Raw genomic sequence first — 15,428 nt, 5'->3', positions numbered from 1 at the left:
ATATATATATATATATATATATATATATATATATATATATATATATATCAGTCCCTCCAGAAAAACGCGATTATGCGATCGCATGATTCCATGCATAATCAGCCAAAGTCCGCATATTTATGCGGGGGACGCATTTTTTCAAATACGACGCACTTTCGCCGCATAAATTGCAGATTTCCGCGCGCAAAATATGCGGGCTTGCATGATTTCATAATCCCATTTCCGTTTGGGTCTTTGTCTTCGTTCTTTCGAGTACTATTGTGGTCGCGCGTTGCCGCGACGTTCTGTCTTGCCTCACTTCATTTTCGACTGCCTGACCAGTCCACATCAAGTGAACTGGACATCGAGAGATTGTGAGACCCGAATATTAATCCGTGTGGCCGTTTGGCCATCCCCGCACTGTTTCAACTGGAGGACTGTGTTTGTGGGGTTCGTATGGTACCATTAGATTGTTGTGTGGATGAAATTATAAGTTGATGTGAGTGGTTTGAGTGTGGTCTGTTTGTTTATTGTTGGAAGCGTGTGCGAGTGTGTATATGTACGAGTGTGTGAGCGTGAGAAATCGGTACTAAGGGTTGTGAGTTTGCGTGATCTTATGGAGTAAATTTTGTTGTGTGTATATTGTTGATGGACCAGGTGTAATGTGATTGCATCTGTTATTTTGTTGCTTTTCTATTTTTGTTGATCTATTTTTCTTTTCTTTTTTTTTGTGTTTATTGATTTGATTTGATTTATGGTCATTTGATTGTGTGTTTTTTTGGTTTTCGTGTTTAGTTGATTTTGACTTATGACTATTTGATTGTATTCTTTTGTGTGTGTGTGTGTGTGTGTGTGTGTGTGTGTGTGTGTGTGTGTGTGTGTGTGTGTGTGTGTGTGTGTGTGTTTATTGATTTGTGTCAATTTGATGTTGATTTTGTTAATTTTGTTGGACGGGCTAAGGAGTGCTGACCATTAGATCCATGTTAATGGGTTCACTGAGTGATTTTGTTCTTCTGATTTTTACACGTGTCATCTGAATACACGTGTGTTTGTGGTGAAATGAGTACATTAGTGTACGTTTGAAGTGCGTAGTGAAGTGGAATTGGGGTAGGTTGGTTATTTCTCCTTGCCATCTGATGTGTTACTTTTGATTTGTCTAATTTGTTTATTTTTTTGTTTTGATTTGAAAGCCATATTAACCCCTTGTGTCCTAAATTGTGTCTGTGTGTTTAGCTTTTATCCCAGTAATAATAAAATATTGTATCTTTTTTTTTCTATAGTCACGTCTCTGCTCTATTCTTGTGGGAACAGACCTGGGTGTCTTTGACCATTATTTCCCTGGGAGAGATTCCCAGGGTGGAGTAGTCGATGTTATAATTATAATTGAGTCCAGAATAACGAAATTCACTCCTTACGGTGCTACATCTGGCAATAAGGGTGTTGGGGGAATCACTTTTTTCTCTCTTTTTCACCAAACCGCAGTTTTTGCAAGTTCCCGCAGTTTTTGCAAGTTCCCGCAATTTCATCGCATAAAATTGCATAAATATCCCGCATATTCAATCGCATTTTTTAAGAAAACGTGCCGCATAATCAAGGATTTTTGCCCGCAACAATCACAAAAAAACGCCGCGTTTTTCTGGAGGGACTGATATATATATATATATATATATAGGTAGGCCTATATATCTACTACCAGTCAAAAGTTTTGGCACAGTAACATTTTTAATGTTTTTAAAGAAGTCTCTTCTGCTCACCAAGCCTGCATTTATTTAATCCAAAATACAACAAAACTGTAAAAAATTATTTCTATTTAAAATAACTGATTTCTGTTGGAATACATTTTTATTACATTTTAAAATGAAATTTATTCCTGTGATTTTAAAGCTGATTTTTTGCATGATTACTCCAGTCACATGATCCTTTAGAAATTATTCTAATAATCTGATTTGCTGCTCAAAAAACATTTATTATTATTATGTTGAGTAGAATTGTTCCGGTTTCTTTGGTGAATAGAAAGTTCAGAAGAACAGCATTTATCTGAAATGTAACATTATAACATTTTGTAACATTATAAATGTCTTTATCACAACTTTTGATCAATTTAAAACATCCTTGCTAAATACAAGCATTCATTTCTATAATTTCTCCCCCCTCCCAAAAAAAACACAAATAAAATAAAATAAAAAATATATACTGACTCCAAGCTTTTGAATGGAATAGTGTATAATGTTAAAAAAGCTCTTTATTTCAGATAAATGCTGATCTTTGGATCTTTCTTTTAATCAAACAATCCTGAAAAAAGCACTCAACTGTTAAATATTAATAATAGTAATAAAAATGTTTCTTCAGCAGAAAAATCGCCATATTAGAAAGATTTATGAAGGAAATTCTGAAGACTGGGGTAATGATGCTTTAATCACAGGAATAAATTACATTTTAAAATATATTAAAACAGAAAGCAGTTATTTTAAACAGTAAAAATATTTTTTTAGTTTTTGCCATACTTTGGATCAAATAAATACAGGCTTGGTGTGCAAAACATTCAAAATCTTACTGTTTAAAAACTTGGTAGTGTACAACCCATTAAACTGTAAAATGATGAATTGGGACATGATGCAACTTTTACTATAAGGGGTGCAAGTCAAAACAGAAATTACATAAATCATACCTTATTCAGGTTTTTTGACATGAAATTGAGAGGGTCGCTGTTGAGATTATCTTTGTCCGGCATTCCTGCATCAAACAGAAAATTGCTGAGAAATAACCACTGATGTGTTATGTAAATGTGTATGTTTGTCTGTGATACTCACTATCATTTGTAGCCCCACTGTCCATCACTCCATACGGCGGGGCGAGCAGCCCTGCCATGCACTGCCTGTATTTCTGCAAGACACAAAGTAACACAATGAAAATGTATTCTGAGCCCTCAAACCATCAGACCTGCACTGAGTCATTTTCAAACAGGTGAACTGCCTTTACATCACTGAAGTGGAAGCTCTAGTAAGAACATTAAGCTCCACCAATCAGATTGAAGCCTTTTGTGGCTTGGCAACGATCACTATGAATATTCAGATGTTTTCATTCTTTTCCTCTCACTATCTCCATGGTGATGGGTGACGAGGCGGCACATGCAGCTGAGGAGCAGCAGGCAATGAATGAGACTCTGATAGCGGCCCAAACTCACCTAGAGTTCAAACACACACATTATACCGCACCTGCTGGAAATCTTTTTAGATGTTCTCAAAATGGCTGAGAAGTTGATGTATTTGGACTGTGTGAATGGAATTCACAGCAACACACTGCAAAATGATGATACTTTTACCATCTCCCAAATTACACATAAATATGAATGAGAGCACAAATCTTACAGATATATGTATATAATATCACATTCACATACAGTGCCATTCAAAAGTTTTTAAAGCTATTTTAATGAGTTTTAGTGTATTGTAAGGCTGTATAACATCAAAATACAGTAAAAAACAGTAACATTCTGAAATATTATTACAATTTTAAATTCTATTTTATTTTTAATTTTTAAGTTAAACATTTTTTTTTACCAATTTAATGCATCTTGCTGAATAAAAACACCAATTTCTTAAAAACAAATAAATAATTTAAATATAAAGTCCAAAATATTTTTTTTACCAATATAAAGCATCCTTGCTAAATAAAAATACTAATTTCTTTTAATAAATAAATACATATGAATTTAAATATACAGTATAAAAGAACAGCATTTTTTTTGCTAATTTAATGAATCCTTGCTAAATAAAAATACTAATTTATTTTAATTAATGAATAAATACTAGGGGTGGGCATAGATTAATTTTTTTAATCTAGATTAATCTAGATTAAATCTTGGAATTAATCTAGATTAATCTAGATTAAAATGGCTAATTTGAATTCTGCTGAAGGCATTCAGAATATGTGTGCTACCCAAATAATGACTAAACATGTTACACCGTACTTTTATTTTGACAGGTTGCCGTGAAGTTTCTGTGTATACAGTATGACATGATGCGAGTTTTCTCAAATGAAACGGTATAAGTGACACTCACAGCAGTTTTGGAGATTGAGTTTATCTGTTCATGTGAGATGCAAATGCCAAAAATTACCGGGAGCGTCACGTGTGTTTCAGAATGCGTGTAGTAAAAGCGCGTCTCCACCATTCATTGTATGAATTTCATACATACAGCTAGGCAAACGGAACATACCGGATTCATATTAAAACGGTCTTTTTGCATTTCAGTTTTCACAGACACTAGTCCATATCGCGATTTGAATTAACTGACAGACCATATTTGATTTATGAATCAAAAAAACGACGAATTTACGTGGCATTTCGCGCTATAATAGATTCGTTTTTTATGAATGAAGGACGAGGTGATCCCGTCTGTGTTTTGGCGGAGGAGACATAAACGCGCGACCATATTCTATACAGTCTTTGGTATATATCCGCGTTAAACTATCAAGGTGAAAGTCATCATAGCTTGCGTAGTTTAGACCCAGCTCCCAACCCAATTTTGAGAATAGATTAACGGCGATATTTTTTTTATCGCCCGATAAAAGTCTCACGTTAACGCAGCACGTTAACGCCGATAACGGCCCACCACTAATAAATACATTTGAATTTGAAAATAAAGTCCAAAAGAACAGCATTTTTTTTTTCAGATTTAATGCGTCCTTGCTGAATAAATATACTAATTTCTTTTAATAAATAAATAAATTGATTCATTTGAATATAAAGTCCAAAAGAACGGCATGTTTAAACCAATTTAATGCATCCTTGCTAAATAAAAATACAAATTTATTTTAATAAATAAACAAATAAATTTTAATTTTAATATAAAGTCCAAAAGAACAGCATTTTTTTTTACAATTTAATGCATCCTTGCTGAAAAAAAATAAAGAAATAAAGAAATAAAAAAATCTGAATTTGAATATAAAGTAAAAAAGCACAGCACATTTTAAACCAATTTAATGCATCCTTGCTGAAATAAATAAATAAATAAATAAACAAATAAATTTAAAAAATCTGAATTTGAATATAAATTAAAAAAGCACATCACATTTTAAACCAATTTAATGCATCCTTGCTAAATAAAAATACAAATTTATTTTAATAAATAAACAAATACATTTTAATTTTAATATAAAGTCCAAAAGAACAGCATTTTTTTTTACAATTTAATGCATCCTTGCTGAAAAAAAATAAAGAAATAAAGAAATAAAAAATCTGAATTTGAATATAAATTAAAAAAAGCACATCACATTTTAAACCAATTTAATGCATCCTTGCTAAATAAAAATACAAATTTATTTTAATAAATAAACAAATAAATTTCAATTTGAATATAAAGTCCAAAAGAACAGCATTTTTTAACCAATTTAATGCATCCTTTCTGAATAAAAATACTAATTTATTTTAATTAATTAATTAATTAATTAATTAATTAGAATTTGAATATAAGTTCAAAAGAACAGCATTTTCTTTAGCAATTTAATGCATCCTTGATGAATAAAAAATATATATACTTTCTTTTAATAAATAAATGAATAAATAAACAAAGTAATTTGAATTTAATGTAAAGTCCAAAACCCCCCAGTATATTTATACCCAAATTAATTTACCTTGCTGAAAATACTAAAAATACTACTTTCTTTTAATCAATCAATCGGTTAATTAATTAATTAATCAATTAATTAATTTACTGAACCCAAACCTTGGAACATTAGTTTATATACTATACATACTTATACATTTTTAGGATTTTAGGATGTTTATATACAAGGTTGCTGTCACAATGCTATTGTTATGCAATAGAATAGAATAGAATAGAATAGAATAGAACAGAACAGAACAGAATCCATTTCTGAACTTCTCCAGAAAACAAACCGAGCCATAATACTTAAAAGCATCTAAAAGACTGAAAATAAATGCTGTCAGGCAGGGACATGTATGTTTTTGTATCTCCACAGGATCCTTCACCACACACTGTGAGATTACGGCTCTCTGAGTGAACCGATGTAATACAGACCCACTGAGCCTTCATTAATTCAAACGGCGCTCTACGACTCATAAGGTGTTGTGTTGTCACTAAACAGAAGTGACAGACAGTCCAGAGGACACTTGGTATGATAAAGTGTCTTGAACGTTTAGCGTTAAAGAGAAAACACAGAGGGCTACAACTGCAGCACTTGGCTTTCATTGGCCACAGATTTGAACAGGCTTTGTCCCATTCACACAAACGCACTTTGTATATCCTGTTTCCTTCCTGCTTCCTGAAGCTTAAACAAAAGCTAACTTTTCTTAACTTCCAACAAAATACTACATTGTTGCTCCTTCCAGCTGGCTGCCTTCACATAGGTTAAGCGATTCAGCCAGGATTATGCAATTAACGCCATATAAACACACAAAACAAGTGTACTTCCTCCCTCATTGCCCGCTCAGGCGGTGCCCCCTGCAGCCTGGCACAGAACTGACCCGGAGAGACAGAAGCCCCTCAGCATTCAGCGCACATCCTCGGCTTTCGGCGGCTGATATTCACCTCACACTGCCGGCACAAGGACAAGGCCTCTTTATCAAGTCAGAAATACTACATACTCAAACATCAGATGTTAGAAAGGTACAGAACGAAAAGCAAAACCACGATTTGCACCGGTTCAAATCAATACACTGCTAAAAAAGACCTCTGACATCATTAACCTCATAATTAAAGTAGTGCTGTCAATTGATAAAAAACAACAACTAATTAATCATACTTTTTTTCCCCTGAAATTAATCACGATTAATCCTACATAACATTCTAGTTTTTAATTATATTTTTATACTGCAATAATTTCACATTCAATTTTCAAATTAATGTACAAACAATATATTTTTAATATTTGTTTAATATTATTCTTTTTTTAATGACTGAAAGCAAGTATGACTGATACCAACTGGTGTCTCCTTGATTTTTTTTTCTAATATTTAACCATTGAATATAGACCAATTTAGAGTAGACGTCACAGTTACGTCACTTGCAGCTGCGCGCGCATAGTAGTTGCAAAAAAACACTGGAGGTACAAGGAGGTAATATCCATGGAATAAGTGAAAAATATATTTTTGTGCCTTTTGATGTCAAAATCGGAATGCAAATAATTTTTTATAGAATATTGTCATCAAAGATGCCATTTGAAGCTAAACGCACACATTTAAACGGACATGCTATGGATAAAAACGGCTATGATTACTTAAACAATAATATTCACATATGCTGTTCATAGGGGACATACTGTATTAGCCCTACAGCATGAACTATTCTTTAAACAAGTTACTATTAACATTTTAACATTGTATTTATTTATTTCATCACACAATTCTGACTTGCAAGATTCTGAAATGCAAGTTTATTTCTCCTAATTCGGACTTTATAACTCGATTTAACTCAAAAATAGAGAAGAGTTTTCTGCCACTAGATAAAATACGTCATCCCTGTTTTGGATCCGTAAGACTATCCCACTATCTAACGTCAATTTTGTTGTATAACAGTGCTTATGGCTGGGTGACAAGCTCTTGTAATAAGCGGATAACATTTTGAAAATGACATATAATCAATATAATCTTTAATCTTTTTTTAAATCTTGCTACACTATATTGCCAAAAGTATTGGGACACCCCTTTCTAAAGAACATGTTTGACTACTTTAGTCATTTATAAAAGTACAAATCTTAATGTTTAATCATATAACGATATTCTAGGGAATTGTGTGCTTTTAATTTTATAGCAACAGTTTGGACATGACCCCTTTCTATTCAATGCATCTGCAAATGCATCTATGTATAAGACAAGGTCCAAAATGAAATGATTGATTCAGTCAGTGTGGAAGAACTTGACTGGTCAAAGCCAAGTCCTAATCCCACCTGAACACCTCTGGTGTGACTTTAAATGCAGACCTTGAGCCAAAAACTCTTCACCAAACACCAATGACTTGTAGGTATCATTATCATGCCTATCATGATAATGATAGCTACCTGTGCCCCTTAGCAAGAAAATATAGCCTACTTTAATAAAGTTACCAAACACTAAATTCAAAATTAAATAAAGATAAAGCTTAAAACTACATAAGTTATTGATTTCCTCTTTTTAATTTTGTTCTTTGATTAACAGACATCACAGCATTTGGTTATTAGCATATGTTGGAAGCTGTTGCTTTAAAAGCTGCTGCTGCTGAACTTGACGCAGATCTGAAACTGCTTTAAATGTGACTCATAAATAATAAATACTTACATGCACAGTTTTAAAGCAGCTTTAATCGTTTTTGTTTTTGTAACTTCATGACTTAACTAACGACATAACTACGACACTGAATTCTAGAAAGGTTAGTTTCATTTGGGTTTGAATATGACACGACGCGCGCGTGCACTTGATGAGGAGCACGCGCAACGGCTGACAGGACAGGACAAGTAACTGTTAAAGTTAACGTTAAATTTGTTTTTACGGACATATGACCAGACAAAATCTCATCTGACCGAAATTCAATGTTGTTGTACTGAGCTTCTCGTCACCGGTAACGTTACCGTTTTTGCGCTGGTTTGAGGTGAAGTTGCAAAGCGTTCCGCGTCTGCGTTAAATATTTTAACGCGTTTAATTGAAAAAAATAATCGCCTGCGTTATCGCGTTAATTTTGACACCATTAAATTAAAGACAATGACAGTGGGACTCACCCTGGTGAGAGTTTGTGGAGTGTAGTCCGACAGGAATGTGATTTTTGTCTACTTCCTAACCCCCGCCAACTTCCCAGCATCATCCAGCAAAAGCTCCTGTGCTTCCCAGTCGCACAAAGACACGAAATCAAACTCGCACACCCCGACACTCCTGTTACACACGTATGGATAATGTGATCCAGTGTCTGCTCTTTGGATCTTTTCTGGCTGAGCATCTGACTGGACTTCTGTCGGCCGTTGCCTGGCAATAGCTGCGGCCAATCGGAGAGCTGCGTTTGGTCAATTCACTCAGTACCGCAGCATTACACATGAGTGAGGGAGAGACAGAGGAAACTATGGGCTGCTAAAAGGCTCTCAAAAGCTTGAGGCTTCATCAATTATTAAGGGTATTAAATTGTATTTACACTGAACAGACAGCTGTGTGAGTGTGTGTGTGAGTGAGTGCGTGCCCTGCAGCTGCAGTGTATTCACCGTTATCAATTTAGAGAGGAGGGGAGTCTGTCTTTGTGGATGAGCAAGTTTAGTGCTTTTCCAGTCAGGTATACTCTAATATAGTTTGTTGATGTTAAGAGGATGCTGTTTTGTTGCACATTATAGATCAAGTTTAGTACATGAAACATGTTTTTTTAATTTTAGCTTCTTTTAGTAATTTTTGCGTTTGTATGTGCTTAGTAATGTGATTTTGAAATTATGTTTTTTTGTTCTTTTTCAATATTTCTATTAAGTTTTATTTTTTACTTCAATATTTTATTTTATTATTTTACTTTAATTTAGTTTTTTTAATTTTATTATTTTATTTTACTTTTTTGTTTTATTTTATTTCAATTACAAAATGATTTTTAAATAGTTTTATTTAACAATAACAATCATGTGATCAGATTTGTTATTTTTTTTATATTTATATTTTATTTCCTATTTTATTGTTTTTATTTAGGTTTTAGTTTGTAATGTTAATTTTAACTTATTTGTTTAGTATCTCTATTGTTATTCATGTAATATTATATTTTAGTTTACTTTATTTTATATACTTTACAATTACATTCACATTTAGACATTTAGCAAACACTATTATCCAAAGCAACTTACAAAAGAGAACAATGGACTCAATCAAAATTAACAAATCCAAAAAAAAAAAAACATAAATACTTTACTTCACATTTAGTTTTGTTTTATTTTATTATTTTACTTTTTTGTTTTAATTATATTTTATTTATTATTTTACTTTACATAAATGTACTTTTTATTATTTTATTGTGTTTATTTTTATTATTTGACTTTAATGTACTTTTTAATTTCAATTTTTTTATTTTAATTTATTATTTTATTTTACTTTTTATTTTATTTATTTTATTTCAATTACAAAAAGTTTTTTTAATAGTTTTAGTTTTAGTTAACAGTACAACACTGTAAGTCCAATGTGATCAGGTTTGTTTGTCAAACGTCAAATTTCTCTGTTCTTTTTAAATATTTATTTATTTATTTATTAACATTTCTACTGTCCATTTAAGTTTTTTATGTAATATCATGTATTATTTTACTATTTTAGTTTTTTTTCATTATTTTACTTTACTTTAATGTACTTTTCTATTTTATTTTATTTCAATTACAAAAAGTATTTATTACTTTACTTTTTATTTAATTTTAGTTTAGTTTAGTTTAGTTTATCATTTTACTTCACATTAATCTACTTTTTATTTTATTTTTATTATTTTGTTTTATTTTAATTACAAAAAGTTATTTAAAAAAAACATAAACATCATGTGATCAGTCTTGTTTGTCAGACAATATTCAGGAATATTAAAATAAAAATACATAAAATAAATAATAATAAGAAGAAAAATAAAAATACTTTTCAGATATTTTTATGTAATGATTCTGGAGCCTATTCTAGAGACCTAAATTGTATATGATTTGCTAAAAACAATGTCTAATTATTATTTGAATCATTTTCTTACAAGTTTTTTTTACATTAAATGTTATATTTGTTTTTAAAATGTATTTGTTTATGTTATATTTGTTTTAAAATTCTATTATATTTCTTGCAGTGCAATCACTACAAGTTTAATACCAGATTGATCTAAATAATTGAATACACAAAAGCACAACTAATAAATGCTGTTTACTTGGCATATACTTATCAGCTTTTTGTAAAGTCTGTTCACTATTTACAGGGCTGTGTTGTTAGCCACATATGAGTTTATAAGAATATTTATATGCCATTTGTGTTGTTTTATAGCTCAGTACACTTATTGTGATCAAAGCTGATGGGTTTGAAAAGGTCTGAAATGGTGGACAACACACGTATACACAAATATGAACTCTATCACCCTTTCCCTTATTCAAACACACACACACACACACTACTCAAATACAAACAAAAACACTGTCATGAGCACTCGTCTGAATGAGAGGAGGTTTTACGAGAGAGAGAGAGAGATGGAGGAGGAAAATTGTCAAGAGAGACAGAGAGATCTTCACCCACATTGTTCCACTGATGCAGCAGAGACTGATACATAATTCATGCTGTATGCCTGACTATTCATCTGCTCGCGTGAGATATCAAACTAAAATAAGCACATATGGTCACTAGCGAGCTGTGAGACACGGGTGATACTATCTACACACAGCGCTAATGGCAGAAGCCAGATAGCCCTGGTGTCTCTCACACACTGAGTCACACTCACTTCATGTTTAATGTCAGAAATGATCATCACATTAAAGTCATAATAGCACTGAAGAAAGATCCTTCAACAGAAACAGGTGCCCACAGATATATAACATTAACTGTGATGACAAAGCTGAATTTTCAGCATCATTACTCCAGTCTTCAGTGTCACATGATCCTTCAGAAATCACTCTAATATGCTGATTTGCTGCTTAAGAAGAAAATTCTTATTATCATCAATGTTTAAAACAGTTGTGCTGCTTTATATTTATTTGGAAACTCTTATATTTTTTTTTCAAGATCCGCTTTTCTAACATTATGTTTTAAGTATATGTCCTCTGAAGTCGTACAAACAGTAATTTATATTGTATTAATTATAACTAATTATAACTAATCAATAACTCTGAAATCTCATTGTTGCCCCTTATTTGAATTTACACCTTATTTGAAGTTGCCAAATTTGAATTTTGCCCCTTATTTGAATTTACATTAACTACTAAGAAGATTTTCAATGAAATACCAATATAAAATGTTCTTTGTATGGGTTCAGAAGTCTTGAAATATAGTGTATGGACTACATTAAGGTAATTTCACTATTATTTTTTTGTCATTTTTTGAACCACGACAGCCTCTGTCTGCATACAATTCTTGTCTTGAAAAGAAAAAGAACAGCCACTTTCAGCAAAATATTTATATTATAGGAAAAGTGTTTGGAATGATATATGAGTTAAAAAAAAAAAATCAATATTCTGAAGATATATAGTAAACAGAAGCATATACAGTACAAGTCAAAAGTTTTTGAACAGCTTTTAAAGATTTTTAATGTTTTTTTAAAGAAGTCTATTTTGCTCACCAAGCCTGCTTTTATTTGATTCAAAATACAGAAAAACCAGTAATATTGTGAAATATTTTTACTATTAAAAAAACTGTTTTTTATTTGAATATATTTTAAAATGTAATTTAATTCTGTGATCAAAGCTAAATTTTCATGAATTAATTTTAAAATATTCATTACTCCAGTCTTCAGTGTCGCATGATCCTTTAGAAATCATCCATGGCTGATTTGCCATTTAAGAAAGATTTATTATTATTATTATTATTATTATCAATATTTAAAACAGTTGAGTACATTTTTTTCAGGATTCTTTAATGAATATAAAGATCCAAAGATCAGCATTTATCTGAAATAAAGAGCTTTTGTTACATTATTAACTATACTATTCAAAAGCTTGGAGTCAGTATATACATATATATATATATATTATTTTGGGTAAAGAAATTAATACTTTTATTTAGCAAGGATGCTTTAAATTGATTAAAAGTAATGATAAAGACATTTATAATGTTACAAAAGATTTCCATTTCAGATCAATGCTATTCTTCTGAACTTTCCCTTCATCAAAGAAACCTGAAAAATTCTACTCAGCTGTTGTCAACATAATAATAATCATAAATGTTTTTGAGCAGCAAATCAGAATATTAGAATGATTTTTGAAAGATCATGTGACTGGAGTAATGATGTTAAAAATTCAGCTTTTAAATCACAGAAATAAATTACATTTTAAAATATATCCAAATAGAAAACAGTTATTTTAAATAGTAAAAATATTTCAAAATTTTACTGCTTTTGCTGTACTTTAGATCAAATAAATGCAAAAGAGATTTCTTTAAAAACATTATAAATCCTACTGTTCAAAAACATCTGACTGGTAGTGTACAAAAGCTGATAAATATTCATATACATCATTTTTGTTATCATGTTGTTTTCTTGTAATTCAGGTTATCACCTTTAATAAAAGCCAATAAGACTCCTCTGAGACATTATTAAATACTGCAAGATACAAGATCTCATTCATGTCAAGAAAAAGGCTTTATGAGACGGGGATTGAAACCCTGGTTTTTATGTATTTGATACAATTTCAGTCTTTTTTCCTCATGCCAGAAAGATTCAAGCGTGAAGATACACACAAAAAAAGACTATATCGAAGTGTGTGTGTAATGCATTTCATCCACACAGTCCTAAGCACACTTCTGACATGCTGGAAATTAAGGACTATGCCAAATCCATTTAAGGCAAGAAATACGGACATCTTGCCCCGTGTTTTTTTTTTTTTTTTTTTTACAATATCCCATGCATTTTCTCCCAATTCTCTGCCAAGTTAATGAGAAAAGCTTCAAAGACCAACACGTAGCTCCTGAATCGATTATCACTGAGTCTACAGACGTACATTTGGAGAACAGCCTAGAGGAACTGACCAAGCTGTTAGCAGATCAGAGGGCGCCCCCTAGTGTTATTGATACTCAGTAATTACTACTGAAAATTAATGAATAGAATAGTATATACGAGCAATACAAGTAGAATAGTATGCAGATGCAATGATAAATAATAGCATGCAACATTTTTGTCACATGACATAAATAAACAGATACAGTTGTGGTCAAAAGTTTACATACATCTTGCAGAATCTGCAAAATGTCAGTTATTTTACAAAAATAAGAGGGATCATACAAAATGCATGTTATTTTTTATTTAGTTCTGACCTGAATAAGATATTTCATTAAAGATGTTTACATATAGTCCACAAGAGAAAATAATTGTTGAATTTATAAAAATGACCCCGTTCAAAAGTTTACATACGCTTGATTCTTAATACTTTGTTGTTACCTGAATAATCCACAACTGTTTGTTTTTTTGTTTAGTGAGATGTTCATGAGTTCCTTATTTGTCCTGAACAGTTAAACTGCCTGCTGTTCTTCAGAAAAATCCTTTTAGTCCTACAAATTCTTCTGTTTTTTTTTTTTTAGCATTTTTGTGTATTTGAACCCTTTAAAACAATGTCTGCATGATTTTGAGATCCATCTTTTCACACTAAGGACAACTGAGGGACTCCTATGCAACTATTACAGAAGGTTCAAATGCTCACTGATGCTTCAGAAGGAAAAATGATGCATTAAGAGCTGGGGGTGAAAACTTTTAAACAGAATGAAAATGTGTACATTTTTCTTATTTTGCCTAAATATCATAATTTTTCATTTAGTACTGCCCTTTAGGAGCTACAGAAGATACTTACATGTTCCCAAAAGACAAAACAAGTTACATTTACCCTGATCTTCAAATTCAAAAGTTTTCACCCCCTTGCTTATAATGTATTGTTTTTCCTTCTGGAGCATCAGTGAGCGTTTGGACCTTCTGTAATAGTTGCATATGAGTCCCTCAGCTGTCCTCAGTGTAAAAAGATGGATCTGAAAATCATACAGTCATTGTCGGAAAGGGTTCAATACACAGAAATGCTGAAAAAAACAAAGATTGAGCTGGGAATCCTCAACAGCCGACTTCCACCATCATCAGCCATGTTGTCAACCCCTTGTCCCGGCAGTCTTGGACAAGTTGCTGGTATTTGCCATTTTTTCTCTCTGCAGCTTCCTCACAGCCCTCCTCCCACGGTACCGTCAGCTCCACCAAGATGATCTTCTTTCCCTCTAAAGACCACATAATGATGTCGGGCCTTAGAGTTGTGGATAGTACCGCCTCAGGGAAGTGGAGTCTCCTCCAGAGGTCAACCTCCATTTCCCATCCCTGGGCTGACTGCAGGAGATTCTGACTGGCTTGGCTGTGGACGACAGGTCTTTGGCCCTCTCTCACGAAGGCGATGGTGCTCAGCAGTGGTCTTGCTTTGGCTGGTTGTCTCTTCCCCCTTTCCTTCTCCAGGATGTCTACGAGCACTGCCAACACCTTGTCCAGCCGCCACAGTTTGCTCCATGTGATTGTTCTCTTGGGGAGGTTCCACCTCGTCCAGGCGCCTTGAGTTGCAAACTCGATGGATTTTGCTCTTCTCCCTTCTTCCTCAAGGTTTCGGACTTCATCCAGAGTCATAGTTCTCTTCTCCCTAGGGCTGGACTTTGACCACTGTTGGAAATGGGCTGTTCCCAGACCCTGTCTTCCAGTACAAGGGTTTCCAATGATCTTGTTCTGACTCCTGCTTCCCTGGTGAGTTGGTCTCGAGAGTCCCTATATGTCAGGGACAGTCTGCACTTGGCAACTTTAAACTCATCCACCACTGATGACAGGGGA

The 15,428-nt window shown here is 32.6% G+C and overlaps 1 protein-coding gene across 2 annotated transcripts in view; it reads right to left on the bottom strand.

Moving 5' to 3' along the window:
• The window catches only part of rapgef4b (Rap guanine nucleotide exchange factor 4b), a 51,917-nt gene that overhangs the window by 20,694 nt on the left and 15,795 nt on the right, over nucleotides 1-15,428 (bottom strand). The window contains exons 1-3 of one of the 2 annotated variants that reach the window (XM_073851178.1): nucleotides 8,692-8,873; nucleotides 2,790-2,862; nucleotides 2,648-2,712 (exon numbers count right to left, since the gene is read on the bottom strand). In XM_073851178.1, the coding sequence (XP_073707279.1) occupies nucleotides 2,648-2,712; nucleotides 2,790-2,847 (123 nt within the window). In that variant the 5' untranslated portion in view covers nucleotides 2,848-2,862; nucleotides 8,692-8,873. Of the gene's footprint in view, nucleotides 1-2,647; nucleotides 2,713-2,789; nucleotides 2,863-8,691; nucleotides 8,874-15,428 lie in introns of those variants that run through there. The other variant, XM_073851177.1, reaches the window with a different exon arrangement.

The sequence above is a fragment of the Garra rufa genome, chromosome 12, assembly GCF_049309525.1.
Source record: "Garra rufa chromosome 12, GarRuf1.0, whole genome shotgun sequence".
NCBI lineage: Eukaryota > Metazoa > Chordata > Actinopteri > Cypriniformes > Cyprinidae > Garra > Garra rufa.
The sequence above is the reverse complement of the archived record's forward strand: the minus strand, read 5'-3'. Positions and strand labels throughout refer to the sequence as shown.